The sequence below is a fragment of the Eublepharis macularius genome, chromosome 1 (assembly GCF_028583425.1).
Source record: "Eublepharis macularius isolate TG4126 chromosome 1, MPM_Emac_v1.0, whole genome shotgun sequence".
Taxonomy (NCBI): domain Eukaryota; kingdom Metazoa; phylum Chordata; class Lepidosauria; order Squamata; family Eublepharidae; genus Eublepharis; species Eublepharis macularius.
In genome coordinates this window covers 137,087,273-137,102,171 of record NC_072790.1, presented here as the reverse complement: position 1 = coordinate 137,102,171, position 14,899 = coordinate 137,087,273, and the positions used below count along the sequence as shown (strand labels likewise).

Below are 14,899 nucleotides of genomic sequence, written 5' to 3'. Positions count from 1 at the left end.
GAAAAACCTGACAAGGGCGGATTGCAGCCTGCCGGGGTTTAAGTTTCCCTCTCCCTGTTGCTGTGCAGCACAGGAAGAGGGACATTTGAATGCCCCACTCAGCTGCTTGTCAGGGAAACTCCTGACTAAGTGGAGCCTGCCAGGGTGAAATGCTCTTTCTCCTGCTGCTGCACAGCAGCATGGAGAGGGGCACTTCACCCCCGACTAAGCCGCTTGTCAGGGGTTTCCTGACAAAGTCTCCCCCCCCCTCCCTCCAGCCAGCTGGAAGGAGGGAGACTTTGAAGGAGGTTCCCCATGCCGTTTGCAATCGGAATGGGGAACCTTCTTCCATTCAGAGTCTCGCCTACCTCTCTCCAGCCGGCTGGAAGGAAGGAGACTTTGAAGGGAAAGAGGTTCCCCATGCCATTTGCAAATGGCGCAGGTAACTTGCTTCTATTCCAAGTCTCCGCCCCTCCCTCCAGCCGGCTGGAAGGAGGGAGACTTAGAAGGGAAGGTGGTTCCCCACGCCGTTTGCAAACGGCATGGGGAAACTTCTTCCCTTCAGAGTCTCCCCTCCCTCCCTCTAGGCAGCTGGAAGGAGGGAGACTTTGAAGGGAAGGAGGTTCCCCACGCCGTTTGCAAATAGTGCAGGGAACTTTCTTCCTTTCCAAGTCTCCCCCCTCCCTCCCACAAACAGTCAGCCATGAACATGTTCATGAACAGGGTCATGTTCATGGTTGTTCATGATTCCCTATTCGTGGATGGCAACAAACAACGAACATTGTGCTTATTTTTTTCGCTGTTCATGCCCACTTCTAGCAGTGAGGTACCGCAGGGCTCAATATTGGGTCTGGTGCTTTTTAACTTGTGATTTGGAGCTGGGAGTAAGCTGTAAAGTGGCTAAGTTTGCGGATGACACTAAATTGTTCAGGGTGGTGAGATCCAGGGAGGATTGTGAGGAACTCCAAAGGGATCTGTCGAGGCTGGGTGAGTGGGCATCAACATGGCAAATGAGGTTCAATATGGCCAAGTGCAAAGTAATGCACATTGGGGCCAAAAATCCCAAATATAAATACACAATGATGGGGTCCAAACTGGCGGAGAGTGACCAAGAGAGAGATCTTGGAGTCATGGTAGATAACTCACTGAAAATGTTGATACAGTGTGCGATGGCAATATAAAAGACCAACACTTGGCTGGGGATTATTAGGAAGGGAATTGAAAATAAATCACCTAGTGTCCTAATGCACCTGTATAAATCAATGGTATGGTCTCGTTTGGAATACTGTGTACAATTCTGGTCACTGCACCTCAAAAACGATATTATAGCACTGGAAAAAGTGCAGAAAAGGGCAACTAGAATGATTAAAGGGATGGAACACTTCCCCTATGAAGAAAGGTTAAAGCACTTGGGGCTCTTTAGCTTGGAGAAATGATGATTGAGGGGTGACATGATAGAGGTTTACAAGATTATGCATGGGATAGAGAAGGTAGAGAAAGAAGTATTTTTCTCCCTTTCTCACAATACAAGAACTCGTGGGCACTCAATGAAATTGCTGAGCAGTTGGGCTAGAACAGATAAAAGGAAGTACTTCTTCACCCAAAGAGTGATTAACACATGGAATTCACTGCCACAGGAGGTGGTGGCAGCTTCAAGCACAGACAGCTTCAAGAGGGGATTGGATAAACATATGGAGCAGAGGTCCATCAGTGGCTATTAGCCACAAGATATAGATGGAACTCTCTGTCTAGGGCAGTGATGCCCTGTATTCTTGGTGTTTGGGGGGGGCAATCAGTGGGAGGGCTTCTAGTGTCCCTTCCCCACTGGCAGATCTCCTGAGGACTCCTGGTTTTTCGGCCACTGTGTGACATAGAGTGTTGGACTGGATGGGCCATTGGTCTGATCCAACATGGCTTCTCTTTTGTTTTTATGTTCCCATATCCAACTTGCCTTTAGTCACACAGTCAGGATATTTGTGTTATGGTGGCAGCTGCTGCTGAAGCAACTTTTTCACAGCCAATCAGATTTCCAGTGGCCAATCATAAGTCCTGCTGGGCAACAGCCCCACCTGGCCCTGCACAATTTCTAAAAATGCTTGGCAGGCACCAGGAAAAGGTGCTAGCAGGCACAATGGGCACCATGCTGGGAACACCTAATTTAAATGACACATCTGAAGGAAAGAAGAGAAACGGTATTACTTAGCTCTTTTTTCTTGGAGATACTTTTTATAGGTATATAGTCAACTCATGGAACTCGCAGTATAGCTGAGTTTGACAAAGGACTTGGGAAAAGTTGCGAGTACCAAATAGTTCAGATGGTCACAGCAATTTATTCTCATGCTAAGATGTTCATAAACTTTCAAGACAGTTCAGTCACGTAGATGTGATCACAGATTGAGACAATGTAGCATGTAATAGGAACATTGATCGTTTTCATTTGCATTCTTATAATCTTTCAAGAACTTTTTAAAAACTCATTACAGTTTTTAATTGTTCCATTTCCTTTAAACAACACAAAGATGACCTTTTCATTCTGAAGTGTATCAGACCCCAGTAGCCAAGTAAATGCACTGCAAGAGTGGTGGCCTTTTAAATGTTGTAATCAGGAAAGTTTTTCTTTTCAAGCAATGCTTTGATTAATGTAAGCTAATAATTGTAAGCCATGTGATATGTAGTAGATTTCAGTAGTGCAGCTGATCGGCTGATTTTACAGGTTGATAAATTTCCTTTAAAAGAAAGGCAGAATAATTGCATGTGAAGAGCTCATATTTTACATGGGGGTGTAATTAGATGGAATAAGTTGAAGGACTGTAAAGAATCATGGGGAAGGAGATAAAAGACTGGAAAAATGGTTCCTTAGCTAAATATCACCTTCTAGATTTTTAAATAAATGTTAAGGGCTTCAGCAGTCCAAAATTTTCATGCAACTTCAGTTGTCCCAATCTATATCGTGTAGAATTAGAGCAAAGAATTCTACTATCAGTCCGGTTGCTGGGGGATTTTCAATCTTTCCTGATATTGATCAATCTTGGCATGTAGTAACTGGCATATTTGGGAGAGTGCTATGCAAAACCATTCACCCTGGTTTACTAGTGTGCTGCAGGCAGGAAGTTGTGTTTTTATTGTGCGAGGAGCATTCAAAAATATTATTTTTCTACTTGGATTCTGAACTTGTATAATTCGGAATTCTGCTGTCTCAGTCAGCCATCTCATTGTGAGTAAAAAGTTGAATGAGCCAGTGAGGAATCACTAGAGACATAAGCTCTCTCTCTCGCTCTCTCTGAACCATCAGCTTTGTTGTTAGAAGGATAGTGGTGACCTGAGGGGGGCACTGTTGGTCAGAGTGTGAGGAACGATTGCTGGGGATCCCCCCAAATGGGGGAAAGAGACTTTGGACACTACCAGTTTCTGAGGAAAATGCTTCAACACTTGTTACTTTTGCTGAGTGGTTCTAAGACAAAGAAACCTCTGAATGAGCGGTTTCCTTCCATCTCTGAGATAGTGGTACTGAGCAAGTTGGAGGTACAGCTGGATGCCCAAAGAAATGTAGCAATATCCTATTCTAGATAAAAGGAAAAGAATTTTATGTAGAAACAAAATGTGGAGCTATAAGTGGAATTTTGGAATAAGTTCTGTTCTGCTTGTATAGAGCCAGCTGACTCAGGCAAGCCACAATGTTAATGAGAAATTAAAATGTAAACATACCAGATTAGTTAAATGCATTTTCTAGCACAGTCTAACATTTTGTGGTTGGTGATGAAAACACCAGGGCCCAGTTTACTCCTCACTCTGCCGACTGCACCTTTAAAGTCCTTCACAGTGCTTCTCAAACTGCATCTTCTATTATACTCCTGAGTGCTAGTTACTCTCCTCAGTCTTCTCTTGGTGGCACTCTACCTAGGAGAGTCCATTTGGCAGTGGGCATCCTCTGTGGATGGTCTGTTCCTCTTGAATGGCCTACCAGATTGGGTGAGGTAAGTAGCCTGATTTGCCACTGCTGGGACAGCATGTAGGACTGTTTTGGTCAAAAGGGTATTTGGTGGAGGATAAACAGTTTTTGAGTGTGAGGTCAACTGTGTATTGGGCTTTAACTGTATTTTTAATTGTGTACTGGTTTTAACTTGTTGCTGGACCATCATGATGTTTATGTCCTTGCAGCTTTTGCTGCCTTAATGGCTGCCTTGAGTTGGCAGAGATAAGGTGGGGTACAAATATTTTAAATAAACTTAAACATGGACAGAACAAAGAGCCAATGGTTAGATATCCTTTTTATTCATGATTTGAATTCTAAAGTTCAGTTATTCCAATGACTTATTTCTAGAAGAATGTTTGCTTTTTTCTTCCTTCATTTAAAAAAAAAAATTATAACATTTGCCTGATGAAAGGTTCTATAGGACCCCATGTAAGGCATGGCACATCTTTGGAATGATCTTGAGTCTAATTAAGGAATAAATGAAGAGAGTTTATTCAGGAACTACAACTTCGATAGAAAGCAGAGAAACAGAATAGATACTAACTAACTTACTAAACTGGGAGAGAGGGACTTGCAGGAAGTAGCCTAAGTATACCAATCTGAAGACATGCAAGAAGGACAGAGGAGAGGCAGAAAGAAGGATCTTATTTTGCTTTCTATCTAACTGTCAGATTTGTTGCCCCCTGTAGGTATTCTGTGTCTTCTGCCTTCTCTGTACCCAAGACATTGTATTTCCAACACCCCAAAGCTTACACAATGTTTTGAATCATTCGGGTTGTCCTCAATGAAAGTATTACATGATTTTGTTTCTTTTTCTGGATTTTGTGTGGGCCAACACAGCAGTTTACAACTCATTTTCTGAAGGAAGTGGAACTATTTCCCCACCTTACAGCTATGAGGTTCTGTGGTCCAATCTGGAGGTGTTAATGGATTATTCACAGGTTGTTCCCAGTAGCTAGCCCAAGGTATTGTGTGTGAGGAGGCTGGCATCTACCTTCCTCCCTCCCACTCCAGGGGGATGAGACAGCTGCAGTTTCTTTTCCCTTTCAGAGGATGTTTAGCCAGGAGTGCTGGGAGCGCTGATGTCGACCTTGAGTGCCTAGGTTCTCACAGGCTGAGTGTTCGTCCTCCAGAAAGAGGGGGGGGGGGGTCAGTACTTCGAACTATATGTACTACTGTTTGTTGATAGGGTGTAATTCCTAACAAAGTCTTCGTTATAACTTGAACTGGATTTTTATAATAAATCTTCATTAAACCAACCAGTGGATTTTTTAATAAAATATCCTGGCAGTGTCCTTACATTGTGTTCATATCAACTTGTCAACCTTTTCAGCATCTGTGTCACTATCACATGGATAGCCCATCCACTTTCCCACCAGCGGTAGCAGCATCATAGAGGAAGGGCATTTTGGGGACTGGGGTGGCTCCCATCCCCACAGGGGCCGGGGAGAATTAAAGGATTGGGGAAAGCTAATTCCTGTCCTATTCAGAGCTAGAGTCACTTAGACATGAACGTATTTCACACTTCCATATAGATATTATGCATGATATACTTTTGCAATAGGTTTATGTATTTAATATATTTTATTACATGTTCTGTATTAGTTATATTTGTGTTCGTATTGAGGTTTGTTCTTTCTATTTGTTCTTCCTTTTTTTAAAGCAATGCTATTTCTCTTTTTTTTCTTTTCTGCCTCTCTAGGAAAGTTGCCAAGGGTGGGGGGGGGGACTGAAAAGGTTTCTCTCCAACTATATTTATAGGATGTCTTTTACTCTTCTTTTTCTTTTTAACAGGGTCCATCCTGCTGGGAAGATGTCCTGATTCCAGATAGAATAACTGGTAGTTGCCAATCCCGAAACTGTAATGGAGAAGTAGCTGTAAGTGATTGTCAAAATGTCATGACTATCAAAAAGCAGCATGAGTCACTTGCAGAAATTAAATACAAGGACTACATTGACTTGTATTATATATTTTAATAGATTTGTGATTTATGAAATTCATCCACTTGGAAAAATATAGCATCAATGTTTTAGAAATTACACCAAAGTGAAATCTATTGAATCAGAAACCTAAATGATCACATATGTGTGTATTATCATAACATGTCTAAATGCTGCACTAGAATGTGCACATGCATCAATAGTGTAGCAAGAGAATGATCTTTAAAAATAAGATAAAATGCATGTTTGAATTTCTAAATACTACAGATTAGAGATGGGCATGAAATGAACCATGGAACAAAATTCCATGGAACAAAACCATGGCTGATTCATTTAAAAAAACAACACGTTCCATGGGTCCACATTTTTATGGAACAAACGACTTTTCCTACCGTTCCATTTCGTTCCGTTGCTAGTTTGGGAAGCCAGACACTTTGCGCCATTCAATCCATCGCCCAGGCAACAGTGGCAGTCTTTTGGTTACCCCCAATCTGAGGCCTCCAAGCTTGATTGGCAGCTGTCCTTGCAAACTAGAGAGCTCTGGCCCATCCAGCCAGGAAAAGGGCCAGCCCCTCAAAGTATCTGCCAGCAAACACTCCAGTTTTTGCCACTGTGAAGAGATGACAGGAAAGGGAGGGACCCATAGATCATGCCTTTCCCGGGGTTCAATCTCTCTGAAACTTGGGGGGTCTTTAGAAGACAGTGAGGACTAGGTCACTTGCAAATTTGGTGGGTATTGAACATTGGGAAAGTCTTGTTTAGTTTGGCTGTGCGCATGAAGATGCCTATTCTGGGCTCCCTCGAACCTCGAACCGGTTCGGAACCGGCTCAAGTTTGGCTAATTCGTGGTTCATGTTCCATGAAAATGAATGAACCATGAACCACATGGTTCATTATTTCCCATTCCGTGCCCATGTCTACTACAGATGTTTCTTTCAGCACATCAGCAGCTGTGGAACAACCCAGCTATATCATAAGGATAGGGAGCAAAGGGTTGGAGGTGGAGTGGCTCTGTATGTCAGAGAGGGTATACAGTCCAGTAAGACTGAGAAGATAAGAGAATTAGATTCGCTTCTGGAAATGCTATGGATTGAAATAGTGACCCCAAAAGGAAACTTAACTCTAGGAGTTTGTTTTTGCCCATCGGGTATCTTCTCTGAGAGGAGGGGGCATGTGAAGAAGAAACTGAAAGGAAAGGTCAAAAGGTCAAAAATTATACAAGAACGCACACCACACACATACAGAGTTTCCTCGGAAAAGCAGGGAGGAGCTGGATAGAGTTTCAGGAGGGTTGGGTTAAAGTTACTAGTCCAGAAGGGAAGTAGCTTCTGTGTCCAGTGCTGCATGGCAAGAAGGGAAAGAGGGCCTCAGACATGCAGTTTGAAGATGTGCATGCATGAATCCAATAGACACTCACTGAATAAGGCAGAATTGCATCTTCTGCCCCAAAACAATAACTTAATGGCTGTCTCTGGGCTGAGACAAAGAGCTGCGAAGGTGTCTCTGGGATAAGACAATAAAACTGGGAAGGTTTAATTAAGCCTTCTTGGGCAAAAGTTATCAATGATGATTGACAACCTGCAATGGCTGAATAGGTGAGGCCAACAGGGCACTGAATAGCCCAGAATGAGAGAGTAGGAAAAGGAAAGATTGGCAGGGTAAGTTAGAGAGATTAATTCAGGAACTCCTGGAAGACTCTATTGTCTTAAGATCTTTTTCACATCTCTGGGGCATGGGGCTGAAAGCTAGTCTTGCCTGGTGAGTCATATGTCAGTAATTTTCCAGCTCCCAGATAGGATCTGGCAGCCATTTTCCTGCCTTGCTAGGCAGCAATTTTGTGTTTAAACACATATAGAGAAGGGCTTAAGATACCGTCATATTCATAAGCCTTCTATTAACATGAGGCCAGGTCTGACCGTTAACAACTCTGTTGTGCGGCAAAACAAAAGAGAGTTCTAATGCCACTTGGAAAACCTACTGGTGCCACCCTCAGCATTACTACCCCTGAGCATTACTACCACCTTCTGGGATGTGTGGAGGGGCAGCCCTATGGGGAAATGACAGATAAGGTGAAGGAGCTGGGGAAGTGAAAGATGTGAAGCTCATGTAATCCATGCTCAAGCAAACAGAAATTGAAAGAGCTGTGGAACAACCCAGACTTTATTGAACTGCCAAATAGTAAGAGGAGGCCTGGACAGAGGTTGCCAACTTCCTTTGTCTGGTATGACAACTGAGCCTGTGTGCACTGCTCCCAGAGGTCTTTTGGAGGCCAATTGAGCCATCCCTTGCACTGCTTGCTCACAAGCAAGGCAGAATCACAGATTAAATGGCTTCTTGAGGGAGAATGCTCTTGGTGCTGGGTTGGAAATGCAGTCTAAGAGAATTGCCAGGGACTGTGATAGCCATGCTCCCAAGTCCCCTGTTGGACTGCCACTTGTTTGAAGGGAAACAGAGATATATGCAGTAATGGCAAGGGGTGCAGTCTCATGAAAGCCACAGCCAGGTCTGCTGCACCTCAGGAGGGTCCATAGCCCATGAGGTCAAGGAGATCCCCATCTCTATTAGCTACTGAAATTATTGTTACTGATCCAGATCTATAGTAAGAGATGCAGAAACACTTCAAAAATTTTCAGGGCTGGTGCTTCTTCTATGCAGTGTACAGGAGGCCCATTTCAGCCACTCGTGGATACCACTTGTCCAAGATGCTGATTATTCATAGCAAAGATAACCTTTCAATAGTGCCTTGCAGTAAGTATAAATCTTCATCTCTGTCTTGCACTTGTTGAGATTTTGATTAAGAGTTCCAGGGAGGAGGAAGACAGGATTTATATCTGTTCATAGCCTCTGCAAATGTGCCCCTTTCTGTTGATAATGAACGGTTCAGAAGATACAGTAAATGTTCAGAATGGGTTGGAGAAATGCACTGTGGGTTGAATTCCATGAACCATGTATTGAAGGAGTTCATGGAACAGATCTCTCCCCCTGCTGCCTCTTTAACCTCTTGAAAATCTACTGCTAAGGATTGGGGCAACCTTAGAAACTGTAATATGTAGCATGGGAGCTGCAGTGAGAGGGGAAAACTGTTAGAAATTAACCCTTCCTTGCATATGTGAACTCATCTCTGAATGATGCAAGAGCTTATGCAATTTGCCCCACTATTGGGAATAAGAGACAGAGACAGTAGCTTGGGTTATAAACTGGGCCGCTTTATTTTAAAATACAACAAGAAATAACTACAACTACGGCAAGGGCCTAACTAGCGGTACAGGTCAGGCCCTGGGGTCGCTCCGTACCCCGCCCTGACCTGTCTGGGCGAGACACCCGCTGCCCCGGGTGCGAGCCATCATCAATTGGCTGGGACCCAGCCTCGCCAGGCGAAGTGGTTCACCCCTGCAAAGCTCCCCCACCCAGCCATACGGCAGCGAGGGGAGACTGGCTTGTACAGGGGTTCCCCAACCAGGGCGTCCAACCACGCAACTGGGCCGTACGGCAGCCAGCCACATCTGGCAGACCCCAATACCCCACCAATGGGGAGGTGCCAAGGGTGCTCACCGGCCCGCCACAGATTGTTCCCTGACTAAAATCCTGCCACCCATGACGTTAAGACAGCCCACCAAGCCAATTAACCCCAACCGCACAGTACGAGGTAGGCGAAAAAACTCCTGCCCCAGGGCCAATAAGGGGCAGAGAGAGAAAAAATTCCTACCTGGCCCCAAACTGGCGGCCGGCTAGTCCCGTACGGATAGGGTGAGGTGGGTGGGCCGAGCACGAGGCAAGACTGAGGCCACAGGGGCGGAGGAGCCAGCAAATGCTGCGAGACTCCGCCCCCAAGGCAAAAACCCCAGATGGGGCTTGCTCTGCCTCCATCGCTTCAGTGGGGCAAATGACTGCCACCTGCCTAAAGGGCAAGCCCTTGGCAGGGATGGCAGAATTCTGTCATTTACACTTTATTTCTGTGTCAGCCTCCACCACGAGTGCCACTGTGCTGTGCGCCAGCACGCCTGACCTTGATTCTGGGAAGCCGTCAGGGACAGTGCAGGCTCTTGCTCTGTGAAAGGAGCGGGGTATACATCACCTTCGTTCCCTCTCAGTCCACTTGCAGGCCAACTCAGGCAGTTTCACCTGGGCTTGCTCTGCTGGCTGATTGGGGCAGGTACACCTGTGCCTCCTTGGCTGGCTGCCAAGCTGAACTTGCAGATTGCCTCAGGCGGTTTCACCTGGGATTGTTCTGCTCCTGGCTTCTGCTGGACCAGGCTACTACTTTCTTGCTGGCCTGCAGGCTGGGGCGTGGCTCTGTGCTGCCTTGGCTTCCTCTTCTCCCTGTCTAGTAAGGCTGCTGGCTGAATGCCTTTGCTTCCTGAATCTCTTCCCTTGGGTCTACTCCCCTCCTGGGGGTCCTCACTCTCCCTGCCTGGCCCTCTGCCTTCTCACCAGGGGGTGGGGCTAGCTAGCTTCCACCTGCCTTGCCTGACTCTCTGAGGCTTGGGTGCTTCTTTGCCCTCCTGTGGCACGAATGCCTCCTTCCCACCTTCTGTTGTTGGTCTGCTCTGGTCCTGGGTGCCAGTTGGGGTAGCTTGGTAGCTGTCCCCCAAATGCCTCCCCTCCCCTTCTCCCAGTAAGTCCGGGAGCTGAGCCTCAGACCCCGGACATCCTGCAGCCCCCATAGTACATACCACTATATTCTCAAGTACGGTTGCCAGGCATGGCTGGCAACTAGTGGGAGTCAAGGGAGCTGGGACATGGGGGGGGGGCACTGTCAGTGATGTGTGACATCACTTTTTGGAAATACCCAGAAGTGACATCACACCTCTCTAGTAATTGCTGGAAACTCTGGTAGCAGACTAATATTACTTATGGGTTTCTGCTGGAAGTGACATCACACCATTGCCAATGGCTCTTTTTTTACATTATTGTTTTCCTACTGGCCACAGGAGCAGTGGCAGGAAAAAAGGAGCTGGGGGGTGTATTCCCAAGTGGCAATGGTTCTTTACCTGTAAGAGGAAGCAAATTAACACACTTTGTGAAGGAAAATAGATTTTATTTAAGTAGTCTAAAAAGTATCGTACAGAAGAAAATCACATCTACTGAAAAATCAATGCAACAGAATAATATGCTTATGTCTCTTCAGCTATTGGGAACCATGAAGAAAATGACAATTGACTGCCCCCCTTGGCAAAGTGCACAGTATTGCTCCATGGCCTGGTTTGAGGTTCAAATCTCTGAGCTATTCCCAAGGCTTTTATGCAGTTAACTATAGGGATTCATCATACTGGCCTTGGCAAGAATGAAACATTTCAGACTGTCCCAGGCTACGTACTTGGAAGTGGCGAGCATCCTTCCCCTGCATGGAGGAAAGCATTTTAACAAAGACAGAGAGATAAGAGGAGAAAGAGAATGTTCAGTCCTGGCTGGCAAAAAGTGCATGATTGCAGGGGGAGGGTTGAAATGAAGAAAAAATATTGCATATTATTCTAACTCTTTGTGATTGGAATCAACTTTCATGAATGCCCCAGCAGGAAATTTATAGCTGTATTCCCAAGGGTTCCTCAGTCATTAGGAGCATCATTTCATGGGGTATAGGAACTGATGGATGAAGGTGGAAAGAATTTTGTGAACTTCTTCCATTCATGGTGCATGGGATCTCTAGGAAGCAAGGATTGGAGACAATCTGGGTTAGAAGTAGTGAAGACTTCTGATTAAAGAAGTAAAAACAATTCTCATATTTGTTAATTTGGCTTGCCATTTTGAGTGGGTTCTTTTGAGCCTCAAGATAGAGCACCAAGCTTCAGACCCCTCCCCCCATCAAAGTTTGAATTATGTATATTTCTATCCTGTTTCTGTTTCAATATAGTGCTGGAAGACTGGCCCCCCAGGTTGTAAGAGCAGAGAACAAGTATAAATAGCGCTGTTTTTAATGACAAAATCAGATTGAAGTGGCAAGGACATTCACTTGCTGATGTGAATAGATGCAAAAGGGAAGTCCAAAGCTGTATACCACATATAGCTGGAACATGGAATGTGAAAAGTATGAATCAAGATAAGCTCAAAATCATAAAATGAAAAATGCAATTTTTAAACCTAGTAATCCTGAGTGTGAGTGGATTGGATTAAGATATCTTCAGACAGAAAATTACAAAGTCTGGGAATGACAAACTCAGAAGAAATGGTGTTGCTGTAATAGTGAGGTGAGACATAGCACAGACAATCAGCTATAATACAAAGTCTGACAGAATAATAGCAATCAGACTTCATGGAAATCCTATTAACATAACCATCATTCAAGTTTATGCCCCAAGTACAGATGCTGAAAAGGAAGAAACTGGAGTTTTTATATAAATGTCCAGGAAGAAATTGATCATACACCTAAACAAGATGTGCTGATAATCAAAGGTGACTGGAATGCAAAAAGCAGAATCAAATATTGCCAGAAAATTAGAACTAGGATTACAAAATGAAGTAGAAGAGTGATTCATAAAATTTTGTGAAGCCAGCAGTTTGTTCATTGCAAACACATGTTTCAGGCAACTGAACTGATGATGGTATATATGGGCGTAACTGGATGGTCAATACAGAAATAAAATAGATCACATAACTGAAAGCAGAAGATGAAGAAATTCTATTTTCTGTGCTAGAACAAGACCAGGAGCTGATTGTGGTACAGACCATGAATTTAGAGAGGGGCTATGGCTTAACAGTAGAGCATCTGCTTGGCATGCAGAAGGTCACAGGTTCAATCCCTGGTATCTCCAGTTTAAAGGATGATGTAGTAGGTGATATAAAAGACCTCTTCTGGAGACCCTGAAGAGCTGCTGCCAGTCTGACTAGATAATAATTACTTTGATGGTCCAGTGGTATGATTCAGTATAAGGCAGTTTCATGTATGTTGATATCAAAAATTAGAATACAACTGAAGAGACATACTACAATAATATTTATTTTATTTATTTATTTATAGTCCGCCTTTCTCAATGAGACTCAAGGTGGATTACACAGTGCAAGTGAAATACAATATAATCAACAGCTAGGACATTGACTGACCAAAGTACAATTACAAACAATAGTCAGGACATTCACTGAGCACGTGCACTAGTGAATGGTAGCAGAAAATGTGAAACAAGAATAAAACTGAGGACAAAGATGAAATCTTTCTGAAATAAAACATAACTACTTAATATGACATGATTAGCAGCATCAGCAGACAGTACCCAATGGCATAGTCTATAGTCCCTGGCCCTGCCAAGGCATCTCTCTGAGCTATTTCTTATGACACAGCCCTAGAATCTGGGTAGAAACCCTTCCCGAATAATTCAGTTGTGCATAGTTTGTGATAAGCAAGGAATGTAGGAGTTAGTGTCTGTTGGAGGGAAAGAAGGTTTTGGGGTGCTGCTGAGAGAGAAGGGTTTTGACTCTGCTGAGGAGAAGCAGCAGAGATATTGCTGGATAATTCTTTTACTCTGAAACATTCTGTTTAACTCCAGTTTGTTTGTTTATTAGTTTAAAATCTATTCGCTCTCATGTTCCAGCTTGTAAATAAAGTTTATTTTTATTTTTTTTGAAAAAAATTTATTGGATGGGTTCACATACATTCCAAAACCATTTAAGAACAAGTATTCCCCCTTTCTTGACATATGCTATCCCATCCCCCCCTTCCTCTTTTCTGAGTTGACTCCCAGCAGCACTCTGATCCTTTTTCTTCTTATCCCTATATCTAAGTTATATTTGTCCCTACTATTCAAGGCAAAGTAATAGCTTCTATATCAAATCTACCTCTTAATAACTATCGAGAGACCACAATTGACCTTTCACATCCCATTTCTTCTCTAGGTAATTTTTAAATTTCTCCCAATCCACCACAAATTCCCTTGGATTCCGTTCTCTTAACTTTCTTGTTAATCTGTCCATTTCCGCCATGTGCAACAATTTTTGAATCCAATCTTGAGTTTCCGGTAGCTCTTCTTGCTTCCAATACTGTGCATACAATAATCTTGCAGCTACTATCATATAATAAACTAATACCCTATCTTTAACATAGACGTTTTCCATATTTAATCCCCATATTTCCATATTTCCATATTTAATATTTAATTATAATAACTCTGGACTCTTTGCTACATTGCTTTTCAAAATTAATGACATTTCAGCAAAAATCTTAGACCAAAACATCTTCGCTTTTTCACAAGTCCACCACATGTGGACTTTATTTATTTATTTGACATTTGACTGTTGGCATTCGCTAACTTTTTTGGTGTTAAATACCATCTGTACATCATCTTGTATCCATTTTCTTTTAAGCTGGTAGATGCTGATTTTTTCAATGTATTTCTCCAAAAATATTCCCAAGTATCCATTGTAATTTCTTTATTAAAGTTCACTGCCCATTTTACCATTTGGACTTTGACTGTTTCATCTTGTGTGTGCCATTTCAATAAAAGTTTATATATCTTAGAAATAATTTTTAGTCCGTCTCCCAACAAAAGTTCCTCTAATTCTTCGTTTTTCTGTCTAAAACCTCTTTTCCTTTTGTCAGATTCAAATAAATCTTTAATTTGTCTAAATTGGAACCATCCATATTGAAATGGCAACTCCATATTGTCTTTCATCCTGAACTCATTTCTTTCCCACTTCAACAGTTCCTTATACGTTATCCATTCTTCTCCTTTGTATTCCAAACTTGGATTCACAACTTCAGCTGGTACTATCCAGAAGGGTCTTCCATCACCCATAAACATCTTATATTTTTGCCAAACCATAAAGAGATTCTTTCTGACATAATGATGCTGGAACATAGAGTCCATTTTTTGTTTATCGTTCCATAAATATGCATGCCATCCAAACAGCTTGTTATGTCCCTCTAGAGCCAATAGTTTATGATTAGACAATTTAACCCACTCTCTTAACCAAGTCAAACATACTGCCTCATGATATAATCTCAAATTAGGTAATTGCAAGCCCCCCCCCTTTCTTTTGCATCACATAACTCCTTCATTTTTATCCTTGGTTTCTTCC

General features: G+C 43.1%; 1 protein-coding gene across 3 annotated transcripts in view; it reads left to right on the top strand.

Annotated features, from left to right (window-relative positions):
- The window catches only part of PRKN (parkin RBR E3 ubiquitin protein ligase), a 1,286,511-nt gene that overhangs the window by 681,889 nt on the left and 589,723 nt on the right, over positions 1-14,899 (top strand). For all 3 annotated transcript variants that reach the window (XM_054972198.1, XM_054972190.1, XM_054972207.1), the window contains one exon: positions 5,747-5,830. In XM_054972198.1, the coding sequence (XP_054828173.1) occupies positions 5,747-5,830 (84 nt within the window). The remainder of the gene's footprint in view (positions 1-5,746; positions 5,831-14,899) is intronic.